General features: G+C 36.8%; 1 protein-coding gene across 2 annotated transcripts; it reads left to right on the top strand.

Annotated features, from left to right (window-relative positions):
- Positions 1-15243: 15243 nt before the first annotated feature.
- LOC149199563 (xyloglucan endotransglucosylase protein 2-like) lies at positions 15244-17610 on the top strand. 2 transcript variants are annotated; one of them, XM_089402485.1, is made up of 5 exons: positions 15244-15388; positions 15949-16171; positions 16436-16536; positions 16704-16897; positions 16989-17610. In XM_089402485.1, exons 2-5 carry the CDS (start codon positions 15982-15984, stop codon positions 17386-17388), a joined length of 885 nt encoding a protein of 294 aa, XP_089258611.1. In that variant the 5' UTR covers positions 15244-15388; positions 15949-15981; the 3' UTR covers positions 17389-17610. The 2 variants fall into 2 exon arrangements, with proteins under 2 accessions (XP_089258611.1, XP_089258612.1); XM_089402486.1 differs by lacking the exon at positions 15244-15388 and adding an exon at positions 15588-15741.
- Positions 17611-26458: the final 8848 nt, after the last annotated feature.

Genomic DNA, 26458 nt, shown 5'->3' with positions numbered 1-26458 from the left:
GAGTCAAGGATACATGGATTTTAGAGCTAAGGAGGTTGCTTTCTTGGGATGTATAAGATTTCCTTATGCGGGGAAATCTAAATTGTTATAAAAACCATTAAAGGTTGGTTTGGTTGGTGTGTCTTTAATAGACTGGTTTCTGAGTTTGATTAGGCTATAAGAGAAGTTATCATGCCCATGATTCCTTGGGAGACACTTATAAGGAAAAAAGGACGAGAATTAATGGATTTGGGAGACTGTGCAGGAAACAGAGGAAAATAAGTAATTTGACTCACTCATGGGGGGGATTCGATATTCATGAAGACATAGAGTAGTGTAGAAGAGGAGAACAACAAAGAGTTTTGCAGAAGAGAAGAGAAGATAGTGATATCATTTAGGTTGATAAGATTGGAATGAAGAACGTCTCTCCTTAGTGAGGAACAATGGCCTCTTGATTCCTTGTATAGCCAAAGGATGGAGATGGGATTTCTCTATATTCCCTTGATGTCTAGGGTGGAGGTTTGTTCCTTGGATTCCTACATGGAGTACCTTTGAAACATTTCTTGCTATTTGATTTTAGAGTTGGTTATGGATTCCCCAAAGTAGGTAGAACCACTTTGTTTTGCTTGCAGTGTGGTGACTTTCTTCCCTAGAATCCTTTGACATTCTTGGGTGGAGGCAGTTGACCTCTAGATTCCCTGTATGCTTGGGTGGAGAAGAAGCCTCTCGATTCCCTGTGTATTTTGATTGATTGTCATTGGGTAGTTGGAGGGTGGTGGTAGTTGGTCTCTGGATTCCCTGTGCATTGTTTAACTACTAAGTAGATGGTGGGTGGAGGAAGGAGGTCCCTATTTTAGCTAGAAGTTTGTCTTTTAATCCTTTGATCAAGCCCCTCAATATTTTGAATTTGGCTCAGGGCTGGTAGCTACAAGTGGGAATTGGTTGTAGTTATCTATGATTGGGTGTAGAGTCCTTGTTCCAGAATCAGTTGCCTAAAAAAATCCAAGATAAGTGCTCTTATGTATTTGCAATGATAATGAACATGTGTTTACATTTCTGGTTTGAAATGGTGCATATAAAGGTAATGGACATATGTTTTCATTTATGGTTTGAAATGGTGCACATAAAGGTAATTAACATGTGTTTTCATTTTTGGTTTGAAATGGTGCATATAAAGGTAGTGAACATGTGTTGAAATTCTAGATTGAAATGGTGCATATAAAGGTAATGAGCATATGTGTTTCATTTTTTAATTGAAATGGTGCATACAAATGTAATGGACATGGATTGTGTTCTTGTTATCCACATGAATGATTAATATATTGCATAATATTAAGGGCCATGAATTGATCTATAAAGAACCTGATCCAAAATCATAGCAATAAACAACACATGAACTCTTTTCATTACATGTATAATGGTTATATTAGAGACAACCTATTGTGACACAAACTATGTGCATATGTTGGCTACAAGCCTATATTGCAGTTTTTATGGCAAGGTGTTGATGCCGAGGATTACTTCCTTTCTTGACCTTAATGACCTGTGATTTTTCATTAGGGGATTCTTTAGCCTTCCATTTTAAGCAACATGCATTCTCATCCCAACGAAAATGGTGTTGAACCTCCACATTTTGGACACCATCTTCTATTCCATGCCTTAGTTTTGAAATGTCATGGCATCTTCTTGCATTAAAGGATGTTAATAGCCATGGTTTTCTAGGGATCGATGCCTCCTTCAGAGGAGTATAACTTTGTCCACTTCTTAGGGCCAAATGTCCTGTAGGTCTTCAACGAGTTCCACAGTGTTATTGGTCAAAGCATTGCAAGCCGTATGGTGCAACATGGTGTGTAGATCTTTGAGTACTAGTATTCTTGTAACCTTCTCGAAATATTACAAATCCTATGGACTCGGGAAGTTTGATTCTAGCATAAAATTGGGAGGGATAACAACAGTGGGTGATTAGTAAGCCATAATGGCCATGGTGGAATGTTGGTATAGACCTAGACAGTTGCAGAACCACCATGAGTAAATCCATACTCGAATGGTGAGGTTTTGCACAAAGATGCATTACAATGAAGTTAGGAGGGACTCAACTTATAGTTTAATTGGATACACTTAATGTGATTGGTCTAATCAGATACCTAACCATGGAAACTTCGTATTGGCACACCTAGATTCACCTCATCACTATTGGATGAAGGGAAGGTGAGGTGAAGTGGCATGTATGCCATATCTTTGGAGTTGTTTTTGGCATCGCAAAAGAATGGTAGGGATGACTCAGCACCAGGCCAGCTGGGCTCATAACTTGGAGGTGGGGAGCGTTCTTATTGGACAAAGTGGAGCCCACATGGAAATTCATTCCTGGGGCCATATCCTAAAATTTATTTTTGCAACACAAAAGGATGGTAAGGATGACGTGGGGTCGGGACAGGTTGACTGCCATGTAACCTCAAAGGCACCAAGATTGGTGTAGGATGGGCCATTGGATAACTCAGCCCATAGGGGTCTTCTTAGAGGTTGATTACGAGGTGAAATAAGGAAGGGTCATGATGACTCGACATGGGATGTCATGGCACTACCACATTGTGGACCAATCAAAAGCAGAGGTCATGCAGAGGTGTGGCCCACTGATCCACGTAAACCCGAGAGTTCTCCCCTCGAATCCCAAAAATTGCATGTTACATAAGCATTGGGATGATGAGATCGGTATGATGTGTCTCAATGCTTCCCATCCCAGAGGAGTAGTCGAGAAAGCGTCGGGATAATGAGACCAGGATGACAGGTCCTAGAGGACCCATCCTGGAGGAACAAAAGGGGAACATGCAATGGGTGAATTGAGATGATAGGGACTAAGAAAACGTGGAAGACCTAGAAACATCTGGTTCTTGGGTGGTGTATGGGTCCCGTGTCAACGTCATGCACGCATAAGGAAACATGTTGTGGTTTAGTTGGAAACAAAAACCCGCTTCTGAGGGGTGCCCTTGGTGAGTTTGGAAATGGTCTTAACCCTATCAGAATGATTGTGGGTTGTTGATCCAGTGATTAATGGTATTCCATTTACAACCCATTATGAGGGGTGACCTCCCTCATAATCCTTGCCTATGTTACCCTGTCGGAGTAGAATATGATGACTTCTTTGTTCAAATGTGCGGTCTCGCCTAAAACCTGCACGTATTTTATGTGACATTGGCAAGGACCACTAGAACAAGGTAGTGTGGCGAACTATTATTGGCACCAGGGCATGGAGGTGAGTCCATTACATATGAGCGATAAATCATAGAATAGGCCAATATATTGTATGTATATGGTTATGTAATATATATATATATATATATATATATATATATATATAAGGTAGTGAACATGTGTTGAAATTCTAGATTGAAATGGTGCATATAAAGGTAATGAGCATATGTGTTTCATTTTTTAATTGAAATGGTGCATACAAATGTAATGGACATGGATTGTGTTCTTGTTATCCACATCAATGATTAATATATTGCATAATATTAAGGGCCATGAATTGATCTATAAAGAACCTGATCCAAAATCATAGCAATAAGCAACACATGAACTCTTTTCATTACGTGTATAATGGCTATATTAGAGACAACCTATTGTGACACAAACTACGTGCATATGTTGGCTACAAGCCTATATTGCAGTTTTTATGGCAAGGTGTTGATGCCGAGGATTACTTCCTTTCTTGACCTTAATGACCTGTGATTTTTCATTAGGGGATTCTTTAGCCTTCCATTTTAAGCAATGTGCATTCTCATCCCAACGAAAATGGTGTTGAACCTCCACATTTTGGACACCATCTTCTATTCCATGCCTTGGTTTTGAAATGTCATGGCATCTTCTTGCATTAAAGGATGTTAATAGCCATGGTTTTCTAGGGATCGATGCCTCCTTCAGAGGAGTATAACTTTGTCCACTTCTTAGGGCCAAATGTCCTGTAGGTCTTCAACGAGTTCCACAGTGTTATTGGTCAAAGCATTGCAAGCCGTATGGTGCAACATGGTGTGTAGATCTTTGAGTACTAGTATTCTTGTAACCTTCTCGAAATATTACAAATCCTATGGACTCGGGAAGTTTGATTCTAGCATAAAATTGGGAGGGATAACAACAGTGGGTGATTAGTAATCCATAATGGCCATGGTGGAATGTTGGTATAGACCTAGACAGTTGCAGAACCACCATGAGTAAATCCATACTCGAATGGTGAGGTTTTGCACAAAGATGCATTACAATGAAGTTAGGAGGGACTCAACTTATAGTTTAATTGGATACACTTAATGTGATTGGTCTAATCAGATACCTAACCATGGAAACTTCGTATTGGCACACCTAGATTCACCTCATCACTATTGGATGAAGGGAAGGTGAGGTGGCATGTATGCCATATCTTTGGAGTTGTTTTTGGCATCGCAAAAGAATGGTAGGGATGACTCAGCACCAGGCCAGCTGGGCTCATAACTTGGAGGTGGGGAGTGTTCTTATTGGAAAAAGTGGAGCCCACATGGAAATTCATTCCTGGGGCCATATCCTAAAAGTTATTTTTTCAACACAAAAGGATGGTAAGGATGACGTGGGGTTGGGACAGGTTGACTGCCATGTAACCTCAAAGGCACCAAGATTGGTGCAGGATGGGCCATTGGATAACTCAGCCCATAGGGGTCTTCTCAGAGGTTGATTACGAGGTGAAATAAGGAAGGGTCATGATGACTCGACACGGGATGTCATGGCACTACCACATTGTGGACCAATCAAAAGCAGAGGTCATGCAGAGGTGTGGCCCACTGATCCATGTAAACTCGAGAGTTCTCCCCTCGAATCCCAAAAATTGCATGTTACATAAGCATTGGGATGATGAGATCGGTATGATGTGTCTCAATGCTTCCCATCCCAAAGGAGCAGTCGAGAAAGCGTCGGGATAATGAGACCAGGATGACAGGTCCTAGAGGACCCATCCTGGAGGAACAAAAGGGGAACATGCAATGGGTGAATTGAGATGATAGGGACTAGGAAAACATGGGTGGTGTATGGGTCCCATGTCGATGTCATGCACGCATAAGGAAACATGTTGTGGTTTAGTTGGAAACCAAAACCCGCTTCTGAGGGGTGCCCTTGGTGAGTTTGGAAATGGTCTTAACCCTATCAGAATGATTGTGGGTTGTTGATCCAGTGATTAATGGTATTCCATTTACAACCCATTATGAGGGGTGACCTCCCTCATAATCCTTGCCTATGTTACCCTGTCGGAGTAGAATATGATGACTCCTTTGTTCAAATGTGCGGTCTCGCCTAAAACCTGCACGTATTTTATGTGACATTGGCAGGGACCACTAGAACAAGGCAGTGTGGCGAACTATTATTGGCACCAGGGCATGGAGGTGACTCCATTACATATGAGCAATAAATCATAGAATAGGCCAATATATTGTATGTATATGGTTATGTAATATAATATATATATATATATATATATATATATATATATATATATATAAAAGGCCCAGAGCCAATCACAAATTATTAAAATGAAGAAATTTAAGGATATGAGTCGTGTGCTTAGACGTGGGAGGAGAAGTCATAAAATTTAATTAAATAAATTTGAATCCTCAATGAGGAGAATGAATGTAAGGGAAAAAAAATTATCCCATTCTTTTGACAGATGACAATAAGAATTGGATTACTAGTAGCAAGTTATCCCACTAGGATTGTTACAGATGGTATGGGTTTTTACAATCAATTATGGAGTTCTCATTCTATAGGGGGCCTTGGATGTTGGTGTTGTCCCTAGTAAAATATCAATAGAGAAATCAACTTCTTTGTGGGGAGGAAAGATTGGAATCTCCTCTAGGAATACATCTTAAAATTCCTTTAAGATAGGGTGCTCTAATAGATTGTCACAACCATCATCCTTAGCGCTACTGTTAGTTTTAGTGTTATTGTTAATTTGGACAACGAATAATGTGCACCTCTTTCTTCAACTCCTCTTGGCCTACATGGTTGTAATCAGCATCACTAATATGAGCTTTCTCTTTCCTTGCAACATCCTTATCTTCCTAGCCTCATCAAGACATTTGATTGTTTTTTCATAGCAATATGCTTTAGTGTGATGAAGGGAAACCAATCCATTCCAAATACGGCATCATATGCAACCAACAATATCACATTAAATTATTTGGTTATAGCCATGTCCCTTAGAAAAAACAAGCATGATTTTGCCGGATTTTCAACTTTTCTTTTCGTTCCTATGGCCAATTGGACTAGCCACAAATTCCTATGTGCTTCTTTGGCTAAATTGCAATGTTCAATTACTATTGGATTAAGATAATTGAAATTTGATTATGGATAAATTAAAATAGAGATTTTCTTGTTATAGATCATACCTTCTATCTCGATAATTATTGTCTAGTGTTCAACTTATCTATTGTCAATAGCAACGTAAATTTTGGGCACGTTCTAGGCCACATCCTAGGATATTTCCATGTCCTTGATATTGTACACTCTTGAACCATCCTTCCTTCACTGCAGACATTCCTTCTTTAGATGATTCTAAATGTAGATCCAACATATCATATGCTCTCTCTCTTGAAACCCTTGCTTTGTTCTCTCACTGGCTAGTTAATGCGGCTCTCATTGTCTATGTTGAGCCTCATTTGAAGTCCACCTTGGTTAGCTGAGATGGATTTTGCCTTTTTCCTATAACTTGGATTTTTAAATTCTTTTAGTGCCCCTTCCTTTATATTTTACACTGTGTTTCATCCTCCACTTAGCCCCATGCTTAGGCCTACGCTTAAATTGTTCATAACATAGCTTCAATTTCTTGATTGCATCATCTAGCATTCGGGGTTCATCGAACTAAATTCGGTCCCTGAAATTTGATGGAAATCCTCTAATATATCTCTAAACTTTTTCCTTTTCCTCCTTAAGGTAAGGCACACATCTTAACAATTCTAGGAATTTGGTGGTGTATTCTTCATTTGACATTTGCCCCATCTTGAGTTCATAGAGCTCTTTCGCTTTACTATCAAAATGCCTCTCAGATAGGTATTTGTCCTTGAAATACCCCTCAAACTCCCTCCAGGATAACTCTTCTTCTCTTATATCCTTCACATTCTTCAATTCCTCCCACTAGATGCCATCCTTGCCCTTAAAGCTAAATGTAACCACCTTTGCCTTCATTTTCTCTGATTAATCATGTACTCCAAATAACATCTTCATCCCAAGTAGTCATGATTTAATGTCTTTTGCATTCTTTAAATCACCATCAAAGGTAGCAGGTTTGGACTTCTTGAATTCCTTTAACATATGCTCCTTCTCCCTCCTTCTCTTATGATGATGATGTCTCTTGGTAGTAACACTAGAGTGTTATCCATGGGTGTTTGTCTTTCTCCCCAGAGTACTCAATGCAGTACATCCCCTTACATGTCTTCACTTGATAACCCATGCATTTTCCTGGATCTACTTCCATTTGCTCCATTAATCCTTTCTTCTTGCTTTCTTTGTCCTTATGAGCTCTACTTGACCTTGTGGATAGCTCCCAACTCATGTTGTTTTTGTCTCTATAAGTCTAAGAGACTTTGCATTATAACTGCATGTACCTCAACTTGCCTCTCCTATGCCCTGACAAGCTTCTCAATATTAGCTTTGCAGCTCTTTATTTTAGCCCTTAGGCTTCTTAATGTATCCATCCAGTCAAGAGATCCTGCCTCTCCTCTCTTCTCAATTGATGCCTCCTCATATGCTTGCCGAGATCTATCAATTCTATACTCTAACATCTTGTTGTCCATTCATTTGTTATTTTGTTATTCTTTACTACTCTCTTATGTGTTATCATACACACATACATCTGTTAGACAAATCTAGCATAATTTCACTTTATAGCTTATCACCTTGGCTTGTCATTATGAGTTTGTTGGTGCAAGGCTAGCTGAAACATCACACATCAAGTTAGCATGTCCATAATAGAAATAATTCATATCAAGTTCAACGTACACATACTATATGCATATATTACAACCAATGTCACAAGTGCATGGCTATTAATATCTGACACATCAATTCACAAGTTAGTTTCCATGTCAAAATAACACGTCAACATACAATTCATGTTTCAGTAACAAAACAACATATAATATAACTCATACTTGAATACTCATTATGAAAACAACATATATCAAAATTCTTATTCAAATACTTTAACCATGCTTTTGTCCCTTGGTATACCATACTAAGAACTTTCCTTTGCTTCTAGAGGTCCAGTGTTCAAAACTTGCTCTGATACCACACTGTAACACCCCCATCCACCCAATTACCCATACTATGGGTGGAAGAAGATGTCACTAAGATTGACCCAACCTCCACAATCCAATCATGGAAATGGGGTCATAAAATTTCGACATTTTTAGAACTCATTGAAATGAAAAACAAACATCTCCATCATGTCTAGCTCGTCGAAAGAATTTTAGCGATATAATTTTTTTCGAAAATCGACATCCAGATCATAAAATATGGCCATTTGAAAATTTACCATTAAACCCTTACCATGTCAGCTTTATGTTGCCACGTGGCACCCAAGTGGTCCCCACATGGTGCCCATGTGGCAGCCCTCCACCTTTCAAGGAAGGTCCATGTCACCATACCTATTTGTGTGGCATTTTCACATCATTATCCGGAGGTCCCAACTAGTCCCAACCCTAGCCTTGTTTCAAGGCCCACTGATGTGTGTGTGTTTGTGTTTGTGTGTGTGTGTGTGTGTGTGTGTGTGTGTGTGTGTGTGTGTGTGTGTGTGTGTGTGTGCGCGCGCGTACGTGTACGTGTGTGTGTGTGCATGCGCGTGAATGTGCGTGTGTGTGTGTGCATATATATATATATATATATATATATATATATATATCTATAGATATATATATATATATATATATATATATATATATATCTATATAGTGGTCTCGTCCCCTTGGCCAATCGACAACTCTCATCCAACAAAGGAATCGATGACTAGGATTGTAATGCAAACCCCCCCTCCCCTCATGACATCACAGGGGGGGTCCCATATTCAAGGTTTTGGAACTTGGTTCTGTGCCTCCTAGTCAACATCAGATATTTTTTAAGTCTAGATCAATGACATGAAGCGGGGTGTACCCCCTCAAAGTACACATAAGGGAGGAGGGGTCTTACATCCAAGCTCCACCAGCCCCAAAACCATGGCCCTGACACACAATTTGACGTCTTCCACTAGAGAGATCTCCATATCTCACTTATTGGCCTTTGCAACGTTTAGTCATGTACATTCATACAATTTTCATATGAATCCTCATTTTTACCCCTCTAAGCTCTTAGCCATTCAGGCATATGCCTTTGAAGCATTGGAATATGCTTGGAAGCACATCACAATGGTGCTCACGTCTCAACCTTCTACGGATATACAGCCTATGATACTCTCCCTCTCTCTCTCTATTTATGTTCTCCTTCTAAAGCATACAATACAGCTATGTAAATATTATGCTAGCCCTTTAGACTTAGAGTGAAGTACCACGACCTAATAGGTGAAATATAATCCCACACAAGATTTCAATTACACACACACATATATGTATGTATGTATTAACAAGATCAACTCCTGTAGAATTTAACTTGGGTGCAAACCATTCTTGGCACCAACCTTTTTACATAATTCCATTATCCATCATAGGTACGGTTAGTGACAATAGAGAATAACCCTTTCTCTTACTATAGCTATGAACAAACCTATACTCCTCATGAAATCTATGAATTTTATTGGCTATATATATATAATGAAAACGGATGAGCTCATTCATGATACATGTTATATTATAGTAACATGTTCATTATAATGAAGCCACAATCACAAAATCATAAGTACACCACTTATTTGCATTGTAGATGAACATAGTGTTTAGATTGTACTTAAACTCAAAAAAGGGCACAACGATTAGTCATTTTCATCCATCATACTAGAATTAAGCCATTCCTCTGGATTTATGTAGGAAGTAACATTCCTCAGAATTAGTTTAAGCACCTTAACAACACAACCATAATTTATTCAATATTTACATAAGAATTTCACGCACATGGGTTCAGAGAAACACTTATCTTAGATCGAGAAGTCCAACAACTGAGATTGGGACTTCGACTCTCTACATAACCTTAGATTGGCTTGCACTACAACTCTATTTTCAACCAATCACCCATAAGCTAGATTTAGAGTTTGAGGCTGAGTGCATTCAGGGAATTTACCAATGTTGCTTGTTGAAACAAGGAATCCAGAGATCATTCCATCTCCACCCACTAGCTAAATAAGGGAGTTTAGAGACCATGCCATCTCCACCCTAATGTTTGTTATAGAGAATCCAAAGGTTTCTCAACCTCCACCCTATAATAATGCCACAATTTCTCCACCCTAAATAGGGAGTCCAGAGCTCACTAAGAATAACCAGACACAATCTCTTTAGTGGCTTCACCCTAAATCAAGAATCTAAAGCCCACCAAGTGAATTTTTAAGCTTGCAATCGAGCAAGGAAGGTGTCTTGGGAACTCTATATCTAGGAATCCAAAGGAATAGGGCCTCCACCCAATCTGGGAATCCAGAGAACCATTTCCCTTTTACCTGAGAGATGACCAATATTCTCTTCCAGTGCTCATAACCGAAAATGTATTGCTCATCATCAACCCTTCAATGATCTTCTCTTCTACTCTGTCCAAGAAATGGTGTAAGGCACTACCTGAATTCTTGAAGCTTGTTGCTTCTACTCTGGGCTTTTATTCTTATATTGTTCTTGGGAAAATCCTTCACCCCTCCTTGTGCTACCTCCCTAATGGTTCTATATTATCTCTCGATGTTCCCTATGGTGCGATGCACTCCTCAATTTTGTGAGAAGTTGATCTCTATAGTGCTTGTGTTCTCCCCCCCGTTTCTTGCGCCAATTTTCCTCTTCTTTTCCCGATCCTTCTTGCTTGTGCTTTATTTGTCTTTCCTTGCCCAACCACATCATGGCATCGTTATTGATATATTTTTCACCACCCTTCCCATGATGATCATTCTAACTGTCTTCATGGTGGCGTGATGCCGTGGCCGTCTCCACCAATGACGAAGCTTCTAGTTAGTAATTTTGTTGGTCCCCACAACTCATCTAGGCTTATATCATCTTTCAGTTCTTCGATTTGTAATCAATCTATCATTGTTATACCAATTGATTACGCTTCCACTTATGAATCAACTCTCCTAAATTCCCAAGCACCTCTTGCCCCAAAGCTTTGAATCCATGTCCCAATTCTTAGCCATTTAAATTATAACAAAAGTGATTTAAAATATTACAATAAGGGGATTAGACAGGGGCTATCACAAGGAACTTTCTAGTAAGTGAAACCTTCTAGTATACCTTCCTACAATTATTGATTTCACATTACTGCATGAGCCAAATTTACTAGAGATTCCCTCCATACATTGAAATCTATCTAAGCACTTAAGGGGTTAGGATAAGACCTTAGGAGTTAGGGTAAGACCCTAAAAATGTAGTAGATATTTTGAATATGGTATGGAAATCACCAATTGGTTGAAAATTTCTAGTCTTCTTACACTTGAAGGATCATTTACACATTTTTGATTATAAATTATGAGTCACCTTTGATATTTACATATTTAACATGAAGTAACTAATTATATTTAAGGCCACAATGAAGGACATGTATTTGAGTACAATTATTTATTTTTTACATATCATAGGATGGGATCACCTTTCTTGTTTCTTATTATACTTATAGAACCCACACACTCTATTTTTTCCCATGATACATCATCAAAATTGAGCTTTACAAAGGGGGCTTGAGGAGGTGACCACCTTATTTCACTAATCACAAACTAGTAGAACATGATGATTAGTTGAATGTTAAGACTAAGACTCCCACAAGAACAATTTAGCCTTATCATGTTCAATCCCCTTGACATCCATAAGGGACCACGTTTCATGAGAATGGATTTAAAAAAAGGTTGTCATGTTTTCTTTTATATGATTAAAAATGGAAAGACTTAGCCTCAAAGGTTTTCCAATTTATTTCTAGCAAAATCATATTCAAGCGATAACCATAGAAATATCCTCTATTATGAGTCCCTCATTAGGATGAAAATGAGCCTTGGTGCCACATTAAGATGAGTTAAACTATGTCATGTTGATAGGGAGTGATCGACCTCATCCAACTATAGATACACCAATAAATTCTAAAAACTAATAGGCATGCGTAAACGATCATCCTAGAAGTGTAGTAAATACCATGCGAGTGGCACACATAGGGTACTTAATTTACAAACACACACCCACACGCAAAAATAGATAAATAGATAGATATATAGATACATGAAACAACACTAAAATATTTAGGTTATAGGACTATAAAATTATATGGGAATTTTTTGCAATGAAATGGTGAAATTTGCATAAAGGACTATTACTAATTATAATTGAATTACCATTGAGGGAATACTGAAGTAAGAGGAGGATGAAGAAATTGATAGAAGTAGGAGTGAATTTGTGATATGGATCAGATAATTATATATTTTTTCATCTATCTTGATGCTTTTAGAGTGGATAAACTGGAGGAATCAATTTGTAGGAGCAATTTATCAATGAGACCGAGTTTTGGGAATTGGGGTTTGAAATATTTCAGGTCCATTTGAAGCCTTAAATGATTTTCTTTGGGGGATAAACCATTCCTACTTAAGCAATAAACCCATGATGTTATTCTACACTTAGAGACCTTTGCAACAGTGCAAGAATCGCTCAATCAGAGTTCGCATGCAAAATTTATGTTTCTCAAAAGTTGACCTATTATGTTTGACCACCATGGCTACACTAGATGTCACATCATCCCACATTATTAATGGAAAAGAGATTAGTCATGTAAGGACTATGAAGAAAACTCTAGGACTATGTTATAATCATACCACTAGGAGGAAAAGGGGTTCCATTCTATTCAATTATATCTTGTTCCATAATAGAGAAGAAAAAGTAGGAGTGAGAGTGAAAGAGCATTACTAAGGGAGTTAGTGTTCAATAGCATCCTATCGAGCCATAGGCATAAGGCGAGTGCATAGAGAGTGCCTGCTCCTTTATACTTGCATTATTTCCATTGTAGACAAAAGAGAGTAGAGTAGCCTCACCTTCTAGCTAGACTTTCTGCCATAAGGATTTATGAGAGCATATATTTATGTTCATTGAGGTTGCAGTATGACTGCATTTTTTTCGTTCTCTATTTTTTGCATTTTTATCTATTTCATGCATAAACAAAAAATCAACAAGTCTATAATCTAAAGGAATTTAATCTTCATGTTATATATTTCAATTTATTTTTATCAGTTCTATTGTGATAAAGTGTCTGATGGAATACCCAAAGTAACTTACAAATAATTTTATAAGTTCATGAAACACCTTTTGGACATTCTTTCTAGGTGGCCACCATGATCCACCATGAGATTAACACATTATTTGTTGTCTCTAAATTAGTAAGGCACATTACACACTATGATGTTCACTCAAAACCCCTATTCATGATGTTATCCAAGGAGAGATTTTATTTTTGTTTCTAGTTGCATGAGGAAATTAGAAGCCTTTAACAATAATTTGTATTTATATCTTTGATCAAATTTTATCCTTTACACCAATTATCGTTTGTTCAAACAATTTTTTGTAATTATAAAATATTAAGGTCCACGTGTGCTCTATCTAAGGATTTATTGATCTCGATCTTCCTATTTTTAAAAATCTAAGTGGATATCCCTCAAATTACCATGAAAATGTAAAATTAATTCAACTAAATTCTTTGTAAATTTTAAACCTTTACAAATGAAGCATTGCATACATATTCTTAAGAAAAACAGAAATACATAGATATTTACTTGGAAACCCTTAATTAAAAAAATAAGCTAACTTAGAGTCACAACTATATTAACTTAATGATTAATCAAAATCCTACTGCACTCACCCAGCTTAGATTTAACTCTAATCACTTCATCAAAATCATATTATAATAAACCCAAAACATAAAATTAAAAATAAATAACCACAAACCTCAATTAATACTTATAAATGAATAAAAACCTATATATTACAAATAATATAATATATAAAATACAAAAATATATAAATTTACATTTAAAAAAAAATATAATACAGCTCCAACATTCCTAATTTAAAATTATCTTATTAAAATATAATTTTAAATATTTAATCATTCCGAGTATATTTGTTTTATATTAATCTTAAAACCAAGTGAAAAGTTTCCTTAATAGTATTCTGAGTATATCCTAAAATACTTAGATCAATTATTAAGACTGTATCTTGATTGTGATATGTGATATATTCATTTTATATTTATCTTAACCCAAGATGAAAATTTTCCTTAAAAGTATTCTTTGTATATCCTGAAATACATTGTATATCCTGAAATACATTTAGATCAATTATTAAGACAATATATTGCCTATCAATGTGATCAGCTATAGCATGTGACAAAACATTACTTTAAATGGAAAACCTTCCCTGGTTCTATTAAGTGACACTGATGCTTGTTGGTTACACTTGGCCAACGTTAGCTTTTAAACAAATCAGTTAAAAATTAAGATTTATATGGTAAGGTTTTCCTTTTGAGAACCAAACTTTCTTGTGAAGTGAGGAACATACTTTTGGGATGTGTGGTATCGAGGAATTTTAGGGAAAGCATGTGTGGAAAGAGACCTAGTGTGAAACTTCCACCATATCCCAACTGACATGCAAAGTGCTATGATTAAATAGAGTCTTTTCATATAAATGTTAGCAAGCCTCCCAAAACAGCTCATCGCTGGGTTGGTGGGGGTCTGAGTGAGCCCTCTCACAGAATGTGGACACTCTTAATGGTGCAGAATGAAACCTTTGGATTATTTATGTACAAAGGGTGAAAAATTAATACTTTGCAATGTCAAGCATAGAATATAGTAGAGATTAGAATTTTCTATATATTTACAGTTCCTATTATCCTTATAGAGAAACCTAGAAGAGGAATAGGACTACTTAGGTGTCCATGAAAAGGGAAGATAAAGGGTACTGTCACAATCTCAATGATCCTTGGTAAACTAAAATGAAATTATTTATTGGCAGTATCATGACCATAAAGTGGACCAATAATAATATAAACATAGCTGTATCTCAGCGGGAATGAAAAGGCCAAGGGGAAAATTGCATGTGGCCATGCTGGCTTACTCAGCGTACCAATTTCCAGATATCAATATTTTATCCATATCCAACTGCCTGCCTACCATTACAAAAAGCCTCTGGACACTCCTGATTCTTCAGGCTTTACCAGACCATTTGTTTGCACAGACTCGTTGGGTGCTTACTGAAAGGTATAAGCTTTTAAGTACATTTACTGTGCCCCCTTTCAGGCTTTATTCATGACAGTTTGCTATGATACAGAGGATTGCTGGTGCCATAACTCTATTGGGCTTTCTTCTGAGCTTTTTCTCGCTGTATTTTCGGGTTCAGAATGTACTCACAAACCCGTTGTTATGAAAACGAGATATACAGTGCCAGCTTGAAATGGAGATGCTGTTACTGTTTTCAGAAAATTTGTCGCCATTGATTAATTACTTTCTAGGGTTCTGATAATTATAAAATAAGCTTTTAGGTCACTGGCTCCGCATTGCAATCTGTTATGTGCTATTAGATTCTACTATTGTCAAAAGCATTTCTCTTTTGGGTACTTATTCTAATAACATATACACATACAGACACTGTGATATATTCAAGTGTAGCCATGATTGATAAAATATATTCTGCTGTTATATATTTTAATGTCTCATGTTCTTAGTCATGGCTGTCAGTTATTTAGCATTATCATATCAGAGTGTTCAATGGTTCTAATGTGGCTTTCTAGCTCTTACTGACTGTACATTTAAACTTGCAGATAGCTAGCAGGAGGCTGGTGCTTTTCTAGGCAATGCTGATCAATATGGTGCCCAATGTACTGTTATATCTCTTGGTAGCTGCGATGGCTGCCACTGCTACCTCACCTCCGAAGCCTGTGGATGTGCCATTCCAAAAAAACTATGTACCCACCTGGGCTTCTGATCATATCAAGTACATTAATGGGGGGAACGAAGCTCAGCTTTCTCTTGACAAATGGACAGGTAATGCCTGGGTCTTTCGTTATTTACGCCTTCCAACTTTATAACTTTTACCGGTGGTGCAGTAGCATTACATCTTTAGCAAATGGGTTTTGTTTAGCTGACTCTGAGTTCATAAGCATTTTGAGGAGAATTCTCAACATTCTACTGAAGTAGTATTAATCAGTAACATTAAGTCTCAGTACAAGTTTAGAAATTCAGAGGGTTCAAATGGGTTTTATGCACTGAGCATGAAGCTTACTGCTATTTTCTATGGTATTTTGGCAGGTACTGGCTTCCAATCCAAGGGTAGCTACTTGTTTGGACATTTCAGTATGCAGATAAAGATGGTTCCTGGTGACTCTGCAGGCGTTGTGACTGCCTTTTACGTAAGTAATATTCTGTCCTTTTTAACTGCTTATTTTCCTATTCAGGTGGTATTTTTTTTACAGGGGCTTCGGCCTTCATCATGTGCATCTGATCCTCCTGAAGTTCCTTTTTATTTATATTTTTCCATCTCCCTGGTGCAAATAATGTATTGCCTTTGTTTGAACAGTTATCCTCTCAGAACTCTGAACATGATGAAATAGACTTTGAGTTCTTGGGCAATAGGTCTGGACAACCTTACATTCTCCAAACTAATGTTTTCAGTGGAGGAAAGGGGGACAGAGAGCAACGCGTATATCTCTGGTTTGACCCCACAAAAGACTATCATTCCTACACTGTCCTTTGGAATATGCATCAGATTGTGTAAGTCCACTGAATATCAAGTCTTAACAAACTAGAGAGATTTGGAGCTAGTTAATCTGCTTTCTCAACTGACACTGGATTTGGATTTCAGATTCTTTGTGGATGATGTCCCCATCAGAGTTTTCAAGAACAGCAAGGATTTAGGAGTGAGGTATCCATTCAACCAGCCCATGAAAATCTATTCAAGCTTGTGGAATGCTGATGACTGGGCTACAAGGGGTGGGTTGGAGAAGACAGACTGGAGCAAGGCACCCTTTGTTGCATCATACAAGGGATTCCACGTGGATGGGTGTGAGGCATCTATGCCTCACTCTGCTTGTCCAACTTTAGGCCGTCGATGGTGGGATCAGAAAGCCTTCGATGACCTTGATGGACAGCAATGGAGGAAACTGAAATGGGTTCGTGACAGGTACACCATATATAACTACTGCACTGACAGAGTGAGGTATCCTAAAATGTCTCCAGAGTGTACCAGAGACCGTGACATCTAATAGCACAGCCTCTATGGGATAGATAGCTATATTTTTCTTCCATATTCTATTCTTCTTCGACATATGGCTATTCTAGTTATGTTATAACTGCCATTTTGTAGTAACAAAATGGCTTATGTGTGTGGATCCTGAAATATTTATAATGCCAATAGGCAGTAGATTTGTTGCCTACTGTAATTTTCAATATATCCTTACTAGTATATGGCATTAATATTTGTTCAATTCTCACAATCTCTGTGTTATAAACGTTTGTCCATGGAAGGACTAAAGTTTGTCCAAAAAAAAGGCTAGAGAAGAGTTTAAATAGAAGTAAGGATTCAAATGTAACAGACACCTAGTTTATGATATGATTTTGCACCATTTCAAACTTCAGCTTGGAACAAATCTAAGTCAGGGCACAATGTATATCAACCCTTCAAATCAACTAGCAAGACAGCTAACTGCCATGAAAATGGGAAATAAAAATAAAGATTCAAAACAATGTATATCAACCCTTCAACTCAACTAGCAAAACAGCTAACTGACATGAAAATGGGGAAATAAAAATAAAGATTCAAATGTAACATACACCTAGATTATGATATGATTTTTTCCGAACAAATCTAAACAAATCAGGGCACAATGCATATCAACCCTTCAAAAAAACTAAATTATTAAGACAGCTAACTGCCATGGAAATGGAAATTTTTACTTATACTTTGACCTCAAATTATCTCGAATTAAGTTATTCTATACTGGTCTATCAGCCCAGAAGAAAAACGATATCTTTTAATTAGTATACATTTCAAAATTAAGCTGAGAACAAATCTAAATAAACAAGGGCACAATGTATATCAAATTTTCAAATTAACTATCAATATTGTTAATTAAGCTGGGAACAAATCTAAATAAACAAGGGCACAATGTATATCAAATTTTCAAATTAACTATCAATATTTTTATGAAAATATAATTTGTTACATATATTTTAATTTCAAAGTATCTGAATCCATTTGGGTAGCTCAATTGACAATAATCGTGGAAGTGAAGTCTCACCAAACAGGAAGTCTTGAATTCAAATCTTGTACTATCTTAAAATTAAAATGAGAAATTAGACATGGTGAAAATATAATCTTACCAAATTTCAAAAAAAAAAATTTAAAAATATCTATAATTAAATTATTCTATATTGATCTGTCAATCAAAGAAAAAAATATCTTTTAATTAATATACATTTCAAAACTCAACTAAAAACAATACATTTCAAAATTCAACTAAAAACAAATATAACTAAATCAAAGCACAATGTATATCAACCCTTCAAATCAACTACCATGATAACTAACTGCCATGAAAATGGAAATTTTCCTTAGATTTTAAGCTCAAAGTAATCTATCTCGAATTAAATTATTCTATACTGGATTGTCAACCAAAATACAAAACTTTCCCTAGATTTTAGCCACAAAGTAATCTACCTCAAATTAAGTTAGTTAATCTATACTAGTCTGTCAACCAGAGAAAAAGGATATCTATTAATTAGTATACATTTCAAAATTCAACTGGAAACAAATTTAAATAAAGCATAGCACAATGTAGGTCAACCCTTCGAATCAACTATAAAGCATAGCACAATGTAGGTCAACCCTTCGAATCAACTATCAAGACAGCTAATTGCCACGAAAATGGAAATTTTTATTTAGATTTTAACCACAAAGGATTTTAAATTAAGTTATTCTATACTAGTTTGTCTGGTTTGTTAGGGATATATATCAATTATATACTAATTTCTTGTTTTTATTTTTTTATTTAGTTAATTTTAATAATTATTACTATAATTTCTAAATATTTATGTGTATCTTTCTAATAAATATGTATTGATAAGATTTGAACATTAAATTTTATAGTTTACATTTTATAATTTACAGAAGACTTTATATCAGAAAAGACAATTATTAATTGAGTTATCTACAAACTCATGTGTATCTTTCTAATAAATATGTATTGATAGGATTTGAACATTAAATTTTATAGTTTATATTTCATAATTTACAGAAGACTTTATATCAGAAAAGACAATTATTAATTGAGTTATCTACAAACTCATTATTTTTGGATGAGTACAGATTCATATATTTTTTAAGACTAGTATGACCAAATTATTTATTATCCATTCAATGCCTAATATTGTTTTTGATGGCAACCAATATTTAACAGGCCATAGGTCCATTAATGTAGTCGACTGTAAATCTAAATCTAACGAAGAACCTATACAGTCCAATTGGACATATACAGTCCGACCAACTAGAAACATATACAACCCAACTATAAATATATACAGCTAAACCACATTAATGAGTACATAGACTAAAAAATAAAGATTCACCCGCTTTTGATATGAACATGATTTTGGATTTCTATCTGGTTGGAAGTCCTGGGATTTGAAAATATGAATAATTTGGATTGCATGAAGTAGGATGTCATGGGATTTGAAAAGTTTTCAGAGAAGCAGTGTGCAATGAATCGAAAATGTCCAGATTCTGACACATCTGATAGGTCCAAACAAATCTGATGAAGTCTAAAATTCTGCAAATCCAGGTTGTGGGGATTTAACATATCGTGGCCCAATTGCTGCCCAATGCAGCACGTTCACATGGATTCCAAAATTTGAATAAGCGAATAGCCTGACAACACCTTGCAAGATAGTCTCGTCTTGAACAGAGTGTGTGCACATGAAAGCAAGTTGTTTTTTTCCTTTTGTCTTCAAGTGTTTTTTTGAAAGGTGTCAAAAACATAACTCGAGTAAAGTTGGCCATGGAGGACAGTGACGCGTCCTGACAAAGAAGCGTTTGCACGTAAATTTCATAATCCAGTGGAGATATTTTGCAATAAATGAGAGTGAACCGACAGGTCAAGGAGGTTGCCAACTAGGCAATCCTGATGTAGATCAGGTGAAGATCTGGTAATTATGAGGTTGCGGAAAACGATTACTGTCGTCGTTATGGAAATGTTGTGAAGTCATGAGAGGATTACAAAAGTCGGTTGTATGTTTTCTTATAATAAATAGGTTTATGATGAGGAGGAACATGGATGTAATTTTGTTGTAAAATTAATAATGAAGATAATTATTATGAGTTACTTTATACATATTTATATTGATTTATTATTATAATTTAAAGAAAATTATGTTATTTGGAATTTTTATTGGTAGTTTGTATAGGTAGGGCAACTTTTCACTCTACCCAGATGTTAATATGTTTCCTTACTTCAAAGAAAGAAGAACTTTCAGTCAAAGAGAGAGGTTTTTAAGCGCTTTTTTTCTTTTTTCTTTTCTCTTTTTTTCTCATAGGATGGAAAACCTATCAGAACTCAGTGGTTAAACTAACCATGAAGATAACCATCTCTGACTACTATCCACAAAATACAACTTCATCACCTTTATGGAAGCTCTTAAGCTTTTAATTATATCTACAACAAAAAATAATTATATTTTACTTTATTATTTTTTAAAATATATTATAAATAAATGGTTCTTTAAAAACTTTATTTTATTATGATTTAGAAAAAAAATTATAAATATAAAATTTTTAAAATATTAAAAAAATTATATTATTAACTCAAATAATAATAATTCAAGTGGAAGCTTGCTCGCTTAATTTCTCTCCATCTTTATGGAGGCTCTTAAGCTTTTAATTATATCTGCAACAAAAAATAATTATATTTCGTTTTATTGTTTTTTAAAATATATTATAAATAAATTGTTATTTAAAAACTTTATTTATTATGATTCAGAAAAAAATATAAATATATATTTTTTAAATATTAAAAATTTATATTATTAACTCAAATAATAATAATTCAAGTGGAAGTTTGTTGGTTTAATTTCTCTTTATCTTGGTTTTATTTTCCGCAGATATATTATATTAGTTTGTGTTGCAAAAAAACTTGAAAAAGTTGAACATTTGTGTGGAGAAAAAATCATGTAAGTTTAAAAGGCATAAATTATTGAATATCGAGGTGAATAGTGACATTCAATGTGATTTGATTAGGGATTGTCTAAATTAACTTTCCAAAATTACCAATTTACCAATTAGTATTTAAAAAAAGTTTTGTTAGAGATTTACTCAAAGGTTCCGCATGGTGACTCCATTCATCCATCATCAAGAACCAAAGCGAGCCTTTGTGAGTAAATGAGCACTGGAGAGCCTTTTTAATAGGATTTTTTTTGAATAATGCACTCGTCAAAATTTAAAATTAATAAATAATATTTGACCAACTTCACCGTTTTTAAAAGAAATAATATTTGACCAACCACTTTTGTAAAATATATAATAATGATTAAATTAGGATTTATTAATTGTGAAAAAATTAACAAAATTGATAGAGAAATGAAATAGTAGGAATAGGAATTAGATTTTTAATTTTGAAAAGAAAAATTAAAGGTACTTCTTTCAAAGTCCGCCTCAAGAAGCACATAGTTGACACCAACCTTAACCATTTTTCAATCTCTGTAGAACACTCATATAAGTCCAAGCACTTAATTACTAGATATAAGTCTTTCAGATTAATCACATAGTTAAGGATTTGGTCAACATTTCGAACCAACTAATGTGGTTCATCCTCAGGACAAGGTATGAACCACATTAGTTGGTTTGAAACATCGACCAAATCCTAACTATGTGATTAATCCGAAAGACTTATATCTACATTATGGATCACAAAATTCTTAGAGCTAAACTTAATTTTTTTCAATCAATCAAATCATAGCCTCTGCACCATTCTACAACTCTCTTATTGAAGCCCTCTAAATCCGGACAAACCCTAATAACTTTAATAGGGAGGATGGTTACATGAGTGGTTCATCCTCAAGACAAGGTATGAACCACATTAGTTGGTTCGAAATGTCGACCAAATCCTAACTATGTGATTAATCCGAAAGACTTATATCTACATTATGGATCACAAAATTCTTAGAGATAACACTTAATTTTTTTCAATCAATCAAAAATCATAGCATCTACACCATTCTACAACTCTCTTATTGAAGTCCTCTAAATCCAGAAGAACCCTAATAACTTTAATGAGTATGGTTACATGCTCAGCCAATCCTGGAAACCCGTCATCCACCATCTCACCCAATAACTCTTGACCTAGCTCTTGACTACCCAGCGTTGATTATCGTCTTCCCCTTCTGAATGCCTCTTATTACATTCTTCCCCCCTTTTTTATCCTTTCCTTTCTTTTATCTAAACACAAAATTCTTAGAGCTAACACTTAATTTTTTTCAATCAATCAAAAATCATAGCCTCTACACCATTCTACAACTCTCTTATTGAAGCCCTCTAAATCCAAAAGAACCCTAATAACATTAGTAGGGAGGATGGTTACATGAGTGGTTCATCCTCAGGAGAAGGTATGAACCACATTAGTTGGTTCGAAACGTAGACCAAATCCTAACTATGTGATTAATCCGAAAGACTTATATCTACATTATGGATCACAAAATTCTTAGAGCTACCACTTAATTTTTTTCAATCAATCAAAAAATCATAGCCTCTGCACCATTCTACAACTCTCTTATTGAAGCCCTCTAAATCGAGAAGAACCCTAATAACTTTAATAGGGAGGATGGTTACATGCTTAGCCAATCTTGAAAACCCGTCATCCACCATCTCACCCAATAACTCTTGACCTGGCTTTTGACTACCCTACCCTGATTATCGTCTTTCCCTTCCAAATGCCTCTTATTACATTCTTTCCCTTTTTTATCTTTTTCCTTTCTTTTATCTATTAATTTTTTATCATCTTAACTAATTATCATTTCCTCACTTTATCTAATTAATAACAATAAATATATATACTCTTCATTATCAAAGTTTATATTAATCCTTACTCTTTTTAATCCTTTAATATAAAAGTTTATTATTTTTATTTCATTTTTTTTTCTTTAATTCTTAATCTCTTAATTTTGTAGCTATATTTTTTTACCATTAAATATAAAATTAGAAAATTATTGTTGCCCTTCCTCTTAATAATCTCCAATTCATTTAAAAGTGGTTCAAATTGAACTATTTTATCATTTAGCAAATTTAATTTTATGATATTAATAACAAATGAATATATTTGTTATTAATTTATCTATGTTAGTTAAGGAAGATTATTTTTCCAATTATTTTTTAAATAATTATTAATAATTTTAACTGATTTTTAAATTAATAACTTTTATTTTTTTAACTCATTCTTAATTTACTTTTTTCAAAATTAAAAATCCAATTCTTATTCTTACTATTTCATTTCTTTATTAATTTTGTTGATTTTTTTTCAGAATTAATAAACCTAATTTAATTATTATTATATTTTTTCAAAAAATAGTTGGTCAAATATTAATTTTGTTTAGAAAAATGAAGTTGGTCAAAAATTATTTATTAATTTGAAATTTTGACAGTTAATTCAACGAATATATTATTAAAAAAAATTCTATTAAAAAGTTTCCAGCACTGGTTTACTCACAAGGCTCTCTTTGGTCCCTCATTGTCACGCCCCCAAGCCTACGATAGTCTTCCAACCGTGTCTGGCGGGGTGCGACACCACCGTACACTTTCTTTTTTTTCAATACTCGTGTATATGGACTACGCCTTCCCACATTAACATACTTAATTCATCTTCCTCAATTAAGTAAAATGCATTAATCTTCATACACATTCATAATCAATATGCAATTAAACCATAAACATAACAATTGCACACAATTATATAGGGAGGGGCAACTCCCGAACGAGTTCGCCCAATAATAATATATTATGAACACTTTTCAATAATACATCAAGTGTGCCGGACAAAGCTCACGGCCAACACTTAGAAATTATTACATTCACGGCAAGACAGCCTTAACATATGCATGCCAACCTCACTTGGTAGGAGCGTGCTCACCCGAGCCACCAGAACTCCTCCAATTCAGTTCCGCACCAAAACTGCCTTTAGAAAGACCTTCATACGACCTCTGCCAAGTCCCGGTAAAATCTGCGCCCTTATGCCTTAGCGCATGAGCTATGCGCAGCTCAGAACTGCGCACTTTCTTTACCCTTCGCTCTAAGTCGCAGAAGATGATTGAACTTGCTTCGTTCGTTGCCAAATGGAGTCTCTACGCCATCAATATATAGGCTTACTAACCATTCGGTGAAGGGGTGTCAGCTCTTGGGCCGACCGCCATAATTCATGCTTAGGAGCCCCTTCTTTATATTTTAGTGGGTCGGCCTTTGCCCAAGGGCAAGGCCTTCCCACGCCCCTTATAAAGTCTGCAAACTCCATCGCATAATTTCTTAAGTGTAACATGCGTGCTCCATAACGTCGCAGCCATCTCGCCCTTTCGTCGCACTGCTGTCCACCCTTCGTCGCACGTTGTCTGCCCTTTGTCGCATGCTGCCCGGTTGCTGTCGCACTGTCCGCCCGTCGTGTGGAGGGGTGCCCCCCTGGGTCGCCCTTCCTCCGCACCCGCCGTTCGCTGCTCGAACCGTGCCACCCATGCTGTATCGCGCCCTTGCCGAACCATACCCGCGTTCACCACATAACCGTCCATCGTTTATGTTTGTTGCCCAGTCGTCCGCCCATCGGGTGCGGGTCGCCCACGGGTTGCCCGCCCGTCGTGCGCGGGTCGCCCTTCCGCCTATCGCACCGGTCCTCCTGTTCGTTGCACCCGAACCTCAACCGCCATGCCTGCTCACCGGGTCGGGTGACCGCACCCGCGTACCAGCTCGCCGCAGCTCGTCCGCAGCTCGTCGGGTGTCTGCGCCCAACCTCAACTCGTCAGCTCGTCCGCCGGGTTGGGTGACCGCACCTCGGCTTGCCGTGCCCATCCGCCGGTTCGGTGGCTCGCCGAGTGACCGCACCTGCGCCTCGGCTCATCGTTCCCGTCGCACATCAGCTCGTCGGGCCGCCCGCCCACCGTGCAAGGGCGCCCGCCCGGGTCGTGCCCACGGTCCAACCGCCGGGTAAAGGGATGTTTGCCCACCACGCGCCTGCCCACGACTTGAGGGCCTTACATCCTCCTCCACCCGAAATCGTTGTCGTCCTCGACAACACACCATCTTAGTAGCTCTCCACCAAGACTGCATCGACCATGATGTAGACTCCCCCGTACAAGGCAACATCACTGCAACATATACAAGGCCCCGTCTCCATCAAGTCATCTCCATGTGCAAACTGCTCATGCATAAGTGCTACACATCTCAGTCATGTGTCAACACTCGTCCATACGATCCCATGCTCAGGTCCATGGAAACCCCACCTTTCTGTAGCATGTTATGATCACCATACCTGCTCAAAACATGTCTAAGGGCTCACTGCCTTGAGCAGCCAACAATGAGCCCCATCTCCTATGTCATCTAAGAAGATAGGAGAGCCAGGAAGCTTCCTCCCTGGCTTTCGTCTACCCATGTGTCAGATCGATACTGCATCCTCAAGTACTTGTGCATAGCTTCAATCTCCTCAAATGTACACCCAAGCTCACCTAGCTTATCTTTTGTTAATTGAAAGTCATATATGCCCATAGCATACCTGCAAAAGTCCACTATCTCGGCAGGATCCCTACCTTCATACCTTTCATCAATCACTGCTTCCGAAGTAGCTCTTGGGCTTACCTCCTTTGCAACTCCATTGTGAGGATTGGTAGAAGATACCCCCAATAAGTGTCTTCAAGACCGTGAGGTTCTCCCCTCACTTCCATCCTTCTTTTTTTCGGCCCTTGCAACGAAGTCAACAAGCTTCCTTTCTTTCGCTGTTTGAACCACACTCCCAAGTCCTCTTTGTTCCACGTCCTCATGCTTCACATTTGGATCTTTGGGATACAAAGTCATAGAGGCCATTCTTGGTCTATACCCCAAGCAACTCCTCCTATTCATTGGCACCATCATGTTTTTCCCTTCGGCTGTGATCAAGAGAAGGTCCCGAGTCATCATTGGTATGGCTTGGGCAAGTCTCATAAAGTCTAGCCCTAATACCATAGAATGATCATCCATATCTACGACTCTTAGATCTAACTTTCCGAACCACGAGCCCACCTTCACCTGAGTGTTTTTCAGCATGCCATCAATAGCTC

This window comes from Pinus tabuliformis, chromosome 2_1 (genome assembly GCF_031772625.1).
Source record: "Pinus tabuliformis cultivar Carrire ecotype Pingquan chromosome 2_1, CPIR1, whole genome shotgun sequence".
Classification (NCBI taxonomy): domain Eukaryota; kingdom Viridiplantae; phylum Streptophyta; class Pinopsida; order Pinales; family Pinaceae; genus Pinus; species Pinus tabuliformis.
This window is presented reverse-complemented; position numbering and strand designations above follow the sequence as displayed.

Bases quoted from the DNA above. Each gene is read 5' to 3' on its own strand.
- LOC149199563 (XM_089402485.1), top strand. From the start codon at position 15,982: ATGCTGATCAATATGGTGCCCAATGTACTGTTATATCTCTTGGTAGCT. The intron at 16,172-16,435 runs GTAATGCCTGGG...GTATTTTGGCAG, and splicing joins TTCTCTTGACAAATGGACAG to GTACTGGCTTCCAATCCAAG. The intron at 16,898-16,988 runs GTAAGTCCACTG...TTTGGATTTCAG, and splicing joins TGGAATATGCATCAGATTGT to ATTCTTTGTGGATGATGTCC.